We start from the raw sequence: 8,390 nt of genomic DNA, 5'->3' as shown, positions 1-8,390 counted from the left end.
ACTAAATATGATATAGGCTGCTAACAGGTGACTTATTAGCACAATTTTTATTTATTATTGTATTTATTTTTTTAAACGTAAACGATTGAATCATATGATTCAGACTGAATTGTGATACACAAATATTTTTCGAATCTTTTCGGACCCAAGTCGTCAGTAGTTATTGTAAGTACTGATTTTAATCAGCCAATAAAAACGATAATTTGAATCTAACTACATTTAACTACATTTTCAGCTACCATAGTTTGACAGAATGTCAGCTATATTTTAAAACCAGTTACTTTTTCCATCAAGGTAGTGTGATGCAAAATTACATGGCTGTTCATTGTTAACACAGCTTTACAGCTAAACCGAGCGAAACATGCTCATAAATGGGTTATTCAGAGCCTTACTCATTCTAGCGATGAACTACCCTCTCTCCCTACTCTGAATTCCGATTCCCTTTGTTATATATTTTTTTGTAATTTTGGTCGACGCATTTTGATAAGTGCTGTATTTTGTAATCGGTATAACCAATACGACTTCAGCATATTTGGGAAATAAACCACAAATAAAGAAATACTTCAACTTTTCTTTTAGACACTTGACAGTCTATGGAAACAATTGAAGTATGGACATGTTTAAAAAATATATTTTTGTATTACAAGGAAAAATAACAGCAGAGAGGTTTTGAGCATCGGGTGAGTAAACTATATTAATATGTATATTGATATAAAACTGTTATTTTGCCTAATTTTAAAAGTTAGATTTCTAGACCTGCAAAGCATGTGCATTTTTATATGAATATGCAGTACTGTTGTCCATTTATATGTACCATTGTTATTGAATAGCCTTGGAGTCAACATGTTTGAGAACTGCTCTAGATCCTGGGCCAGTTTAGAGGAAACACAGATTTGGATTGGACAGGCTGAAAATGATCTTGGGCAAGTACTGGAAGTAGATATTTTTCTTGACTGAAGCATTCTTCTGATAATTACCTCAAAGTTTTGCAGCATTGTATGCCACTGTATGAAGTCCCTCTATTAAGTACTTGACATCCTGAGCCTTTAGAGACGTTTTCCACTGGCCACAGAGCTGTGACAGCCCCTCAGAATGGATGATAAGGGCTTCCCTCCACTTCCAAATGAGTGATTTGTTTTTCCCCTTAAGCACAGAAGCTCTTCAGCGGGCACCCTGCTGCACACCCCTACATATGATAAAATGCTTAAGAAGTCAGTGGAAAACAAACTAAATAATCCCATGCACAGAATTCTTAGTAGGTTTTGTTTGTGTTACAGAGTCAAAGTTACAGTCTTCTGTCCACAGTTTGAACAACTTATTAAATTCCCTTGAGGAAGTATTTGACTTTAAGTACTCATTTCATTGCAATTGATGCTTACAAACCTCTCGGAGATAGTCACAGATTTACTGATTACAGCACAGCAATGGCAAAAAGTGTCTCAGTCTATCCTGCAACCTCTCAAACCTCATTTCATTTCAATTTCCGTCGCCACAGATATTTATCCCCTCTTGTTCTAAGATATGGAGGCACTCTTCAGACATTTGTCGAAAAGAAATGGTCAATAAACTTAAGTCCCGACATTCATAGGAAATCATGGGAAAAACAAATAAACACTAGACCCAAAATCCTGCCCTGGCTAACCCACCCAAACATAGGAAGAGGCTTCTGCACGTATCAGAGCAATGTTTACAAAATCCTCATTAAGGAAAAGAAAGCAGATAACGGTACATGCGCGCGCGCACACACACACACACACACACTGGAACACTATGAACACTAGAAATGCAGAGCTTCCTAGTTTGTAGATAAGGGTCAGAGAGAGAAAGTACAGAGAGCAAGAGTGAGGGAGAGAGAGGAAAAAACATTTGAAAAAATATGTCACAGAGGGACATCTCTTTCACGTAATGAAACCACCCTCAACTTTTCAGACATCAAAAGGTGAGAAGAATAAATGCTAAGAGGTCAGGAATAGAGGCTCCTTAATGCAGTGACTACTCTGCGGCTACATATAAGAAACAAAACAGCATACGACGGCTGTTCTTCCCTACATTCTGTACTGGAGCGACCATTGACCTTCTATCCAGAAGAAAGGGTTGAGTTCTTCAAAAAAAGGGCGTTTGTCACTGAATCTATAGATCTAGTTTTTGCTCCTGTGAAACTCTGCACCTATAGCTGATACACACCTCATATGCCTCACATCATGGGTGGCAGCAGGAAGAACTTTTTGGTTATGTGTACATCCAGCACATCTGTATTATTGGCCTTTTTCTTGTTTTCCTGGGGGCCTTTCTGTACACAAAGTAGCCCTATCGGCTCCCCCGAGAAACTCCGCACCGCTCCAGGGTTGGATGACGGACATGGAGGGGTTCTGGATCCTTTACTCCTGGAGCAGGACAGTGAGATGGACATGCAGAGCTTGCTGGAGACCCTGAAAGGACAGTTTCTACGCACTTTTAACCTGACACAACCCAGCCCCCCTGTGCAGCCAGGGGCCACTAGAGTAGAGCCCCCTGAATACATGCTGGAGCTCTATAACCGCTTTGCCAGTGACCGGACAGCAATGCCTTCTGCAAACATTGTACGCAGCTTTAAAAATGAAGGTAACTGCATATTTACTTTTCCATGAAGGACTGTATAACTGTTTGTATTCTGGACATTTTTGTTGGTTTATGTAAAATATGGTGATTGCAATAAAAATTATTTTCTAGGTGGATGTAATACAAAGACAAATTATTGGTGTCTTTGTTTTTAAAGTAAATGAATAATCAATGAATAATGTTAGAAAATTCTAGAAAAGTTTTGGTTGTGCACTATTTGCTCAATTAAAATATAATACTAATGCTTGGTGAATTACGTACAATTAATGGAGAAAATATAATAATAGCTGGCTCTTTTGGGTGTGTATCATTATAAATAATAGCACTTTGATGCAAATGTAATTTATATGAATAACTATTTGAACAATTAAAAGAAATGTTAAAATGCATTTTTGTGTTGTTAAAGTTAATCTTCATGTTGTCTAGAACAGTTGATCTTGTCCAAATGCACGCACACACACACACACACACACACACACACATATACATATATATATATATATATATACATACATACACACACACACACATACATATATACATATATATATATATATAAAATATGCAAATATGCACATTGTACATCCCTGTACATCTTAATATTTAAGACTACAGTTTACACTCATGCACATTATTTTGCGTTCTATATTTAATTCTACAATATACATTTTTTTATATTTTATTCTTATATTTTTATTGTTTACTTTTAATTAATTCTTACATCGCTTTATTTATGTATATTTTCATTTGTGTTGTTTTCTTTAATAATTGCACTGTCCATGGAGCGGACCTGACTCACATTTCACTGCTGGTTATATATGCTATATATAATTGTGTATGTGACGAATAAAATCTTGAATCTTGAATTGAATCTTGAATATATATATACACACACATATATAATTGTGATGTTTTTGGTGCATTATTTATGGTAGATTTAATGACAACATGAGAATCTGAATTCCCTATTTTTTTTGTATGTGTGTTGTTCTTTACAGACTTTTCCTCATGTAATGTGGGACCTGGTGGGGTGAGACGACACCCTCTTATCTTCAACGTGTCTATCCCACATCACGAGAGAGTTGCCGCAGCTGAGCTCCGACTGTACACTTTGGTCCAGACTGACCGCAACAAATACACTGGTGTTGACAGAAAAGTTACCATATATGAAGTCAAACTTCTTGAAATGAACAGCAGTCAGCAAATAGGAGAGGACATTATTGAGGGAGGAAATCAAACCAAGCAAGAGGAAGAAACAGAACTAGTGGAGTTGGCGTCTCGACAGGTTTACGGTACAGATAGTGGGTGGGAATCCTTTGACATGACCTCTGCTGTGCAACTTTGGCGGAAATCAGACTATGGCACCACCCACAGGCTGGAGGTCCACATAGCCAGTCTGAACTCCCAGAGTTTGACATCAACTGAAGGTAAGGATGAAGGCAACACCAGAGGAGGGGAAATGGACATTGACACTAGCCCTGAGGACAAACACAAACCCTTAATGATCGTCTTTTCTGATGACCAGAGCAGAGACCACCGTGGAGACAAACGAGAGTTGAATGAACTGATCCAGCATGAGACCACTGGGCCGGGTGTTCAAAACAACCTTGAGCTAGAACTGAACGGTCTCTGGGATGACCTGGAACTTATGGGACAAAAAGATGGGAGTGAGAAAGAGGAGCAGAGTGAGGAAGCTCTCCTACAGATGCGCTCCAACTTCATCTATGACACGGCGTCTAGATTCCGACGCAATGCCAAGGGCAACCAGTGTAAAAAGACCTCCCTTTATGTGGACTTCAAAGACATCGGCTGGGACAGTTGGATCCTAGCTCCCTCCGGTTATGAAGCCTTTGAGTGTACGGGGACGTGCATGTACCCCTTGACCAATCACGTTACACCTACAAAACATGCCATTGTGCAAACATTGGTCAGTCTGAAAAGTCCACAAAGAGTGTCCAAGGCTTGTTGCGTACCCACTGAACTAGATCCCATCTCCCTGCTCTACCTAGATGATGCAGGTGTGGTTACATATCAGTATAAATATGAAGGTATGGTGGTAGCTAAGTGTGGATGCAGATAGTATTTAATGGACTTGGTGGAGTGGGGTGAAGCTGGGCCAAAAGCTTAGCGATTGAATTGGAAGGAAGCTAAAAGACAGTTATTGTCTACGGCCTTCATACCAAGTTTCTTCCAAATGGCAGTGGATAAGCTCTTACTCCCAACCTTAACAGCGTTAGCAGGAGTCATGAAATCAGTGGAATCTGCCAATTCTGGACCCATGTGACGAGGGGCCACAATACAAGATTTAGTGGGAATGGTGGGAAATGGTCCATTTCATTCCTGCTGAATAAGGATTGGGTGGAACATAAGACAATAATTGAACCACTTGACATGCCTCAAGATCAGCCGGGATAAATGAGCTGTTCTTATCAGTAAAGACTGAAGTTTAAGTTAGAGATTATATCAACTCCAGCTTGTTACATACTTGGCCATATCGTTTGCGTCAGCAAAGCCCTCGCTAAGTGGGCATTTCATAGTAATGGCAGCGAACTCAAGCACCACAGGGTCAGTCAAGTGACACTACCAGAGACAAGAAGCATGTGAAATGGCCTATTACGGCAATGGGTCTCATTCATTACTCATGCATACACACAGATTTTTGAGCTTTTGGGTTTCTCTGTAGAAAAACAGAACCTGTATATACAGCTGGCTACTGAGAGTTTTTAATCTGGGTCTGTATAAAAGGTGGTTATTTTATTTGAACTGGTTTTAAGGATGGACATTTGCTGCTGAGACTGATGAAAGGCTGTAAAGGAAAGGTTGTGTGGAGTATGATTAATGGTTTAGGTGTGTTTTATGCAAATAAGTAACCTCAGGCATTCAACTCATCATTTCGAAAACTCAAAAAGAGTAAATAATAAATTCATGTGCATATGTATGTGTTGTGAATTATGCAAAAACATTTTGTTAGAAGCACTCCTGTGGGAATAAATACAAAATAATTCATGCAATTATGAATGAATGAGACCCAAAAACAAATCAGTAAATAGATGATCATGAAACAGAGACTCTGGAAAAAGAACTTCTAAAATGTCTCAAACCATCTAGAATTACTCTTAATCCTGCCATTCTCTTTGCTTCAGTAACATTTCTCCATACTGAAACCTTATGTGCATTTTAGTATGGAATTAATTTACAATTCAGCATGTCACTGCTGAGATATGAGAATGGGACAGTTGACAAAGGATGCAGGTTGTCCGCCTCGTGCCACTGGCAACAGATGACATCAACAAGAGGGATACAGGGGGCTATCACCCCCTCCTGCACCACATGCCGTGTGAGCTATGCTCCAACCCCTAAGCACGACCATGATAAGAAGGTGTCAGGTCCAAAAAAACATGTGTTTGAGGACCAAAGACAATTCCAAGCTGCACGGAGGCCGGAAGACAACAGAGTCCTGGGAATGAGAGAGTTATAGGTCATATCTACTTTTTGACCCCACAAAAGACACATAATTTACTCCCTATCGCTCTCCTCCTGTAGTCTTCTGTCATTCTTCTATTCCTTTTGGACCCTTATCACCGTTAGGGCAGGAGGATGAATGGAAACTGTTTTGCGAGGTCATGCCACCCACAGATATCCTTCACAAGACTTTTCAGATTGATAATTTCTGCCAGGATTATTCCCATGCCTGACGAATACTTTGCATTACTGATTTTATTATAAACTTTACTGTTGTTGGAGTACAAATTGTGTCTGCTGCTTTGAATGATTATAAAGCTTATTTATTGATTAATTTATTTGTTTTTATTATTATTTAGGTGACTTTGTATAGCAATACTGTACATAGGACTACATAAACTATACAGTGTATGTAGTGGGAAGTCATGGCCTAGTGCTTAGTTTGACTCCTAACCCTAAGATTGTGGGTTTGAGTCCCGGGCCAGCAATACCATGACTTAGGTGCCCTTGAGCAAGGCACCGAACCCCCAGCTGCTCCCCGGGCGCCGCAGCATAAATGGCTGCCCACTGCTCTGGGTGTGTGTTCACAGTGTGTGTGTGTCTCTGTTCACTGCTGTGTGTGCGCACTTTGGATGGGTTAAATGCAGAGCACGAATTCTGAGTATGGGTCACCATACTTGGCCGTATGTCACTTTCGCTTTTTTTCCCCCCCAGAGTATTTTATACTGTATGATGTTGTTGTGCAAATAATAAGGGTATACAAGTATATAAATTAAATTTAAAATCAAATTATTAATTGTAATAATTTATCATTGTCTCATATAGTATGTGCTGAAATACTAATGATGTTGTATGTGCTTTAATCAATCGCTTTAAGCACCGATGTCTTGTTAGGATTTGTTTATATCTTTAAATTAGTTTGTTGATCCTCTTGTCCCTTGTACCCAGACACTCCATAACTCCTTAACAAGATATATTTAGCCACAATCAGTCCAGTGCTCGCTGTTTAGACATCGGGTGTGGGAGCGATTCATAAATTAAACTTCCCATTGAAGACCAGCAGCTCAAAGGCCCATAGTTTACAAGTGTCAAACAGATCCACATCCATGGGAAGCTGACTGGAAACTAACAAGCACACAAACTCATCTGCTCTGTGGCTTGAGACTGTGCAGATACATTTGGTTCTTTTTTGGGGTAGGGGAGCTTACGAAGTGTTTATTTAACTTTGTTTTCTGTATATTTAAGATGTGAAGTTGGTAAATGCCAGTTGCCATTGTAAAACAGGTATTATTATCATTATTATTATGTACAAACGCACAAATGTTGTAAATAAAATAATATTTTGAAGAAACTTTCTGTGACGTTCTTTTTTATTTTTATTTACCATAGTATTAATAAATGTATCACTGACAATACTCTTCTGTCAACTTTAGTCCTGTTGACGTCCAAGTGGAGACTTAATGGTTGTCTCTTATTTATCTTGCAATAAAAGCTATGTCAGGAAAGTTAAACCAAGGACGAGAAACGATGTAGTCCCTCCAGTATGTTCATTGAGCTTGAATGATGACAGTTCAGGACCTCCTGACCAATTTTACACAAGCCTTTGAGTTGAGTCCTATTAATGAGCTATTTACAAATTGCAGAAGCATTTGTGTCTGGATATTGTCATCTAATTCCGGTTGCTCATTTATTGTGTTGACAGAGGAAGTTATTAGCATGTGCTGATGATAACAAACTTGCTATTGATATTAAAAATAGCAGCAGCAAAAAAAAAAAAAATTCGAAACATTCCAATTTCATGTGATTAGTGATTAGTATATAGTGATTCTCATTATATAGAGTCTGCAAAATTATATAGATGAATGAAAAGATCAAATGTATAAAAAATATAAAGATAACAGAAAAAAAGAAAAAGAAATTGACCAAAACTAGGTTATATAAACTGAGCAAAGAGTAATGCAGGTTTAAAACATTTGCACAGATAACAAAGAATAACAGCTCTTAGATATATATATATATATATATATATATATATATATATATATATATATATATATATATATATATATATATATATATATATATATATATATAAAATAATTTGTTAAAAAAAGAACAACAACCATAATTAAAGCTGCAAATAGTGTTGAAAGGACTAGCAACAGGAGTCTCCTCCACTCAGTGGCCTTTGAAAAACAATTAACAGTAGAGCTGTAATCGGGCCATAAAAGTTAGGCCCGACAAGGCCCAACAGGACCTGAGCCCGACAAGTACATTTTGATTGACAGCTTTTTAAAAGCCTGAACCTGTTTACAGCCCGACATTATTCA

General features: G+C 38.2%; 1 protein-coding gene across 1 annotated transcript; it reads left to right on the top strand.

Moving 5' to 3' along the window:
• The first annotated feature begins 412 nt into the window (after positions 1-412).
• On the top strand, positions 413-7,411 carry LOC128012152 (bone morphogenetic protein 10-like). The gene is made up of 2 exons (XM_052595203.1): positions 413-2,601; positions 3,597-7,411. Exons 1-2 carry the CDS (start codon positions 2,190-2,192, stop codon positions 4,676-4,678), a joined length of 1,494 nt encoding a protein of 497 aa, XP_052451163.1. The 5' UTR covers positions 413-2,189; the 3' UTR covers positions 4,679-7,411.
• Positions 7,412-8,390: the final 979 nt, after the last annotated feature.

The sequence above is a fragment of the Carassius gibelio genome, chromosome A5 (assembly GCF_023724105.1).
Source record: "Carassius gibelio isolate Cgi1373 ecotype wild population from Czech Republic chromosome A5, carGib1.2-hapl.c, whole genome shotgun sequence".
Taxonomy (NCBI): Eukaryota; Metazoa; Chordata; class Actinopteri; order Cypriniformes; family Cyprinidae; genus Carassius; species Carassius gibelio.
Note: the sequence above shows the minus strand (reverse complement) of the source record. Positions and strands in the feature narration are given on the sequence as shown.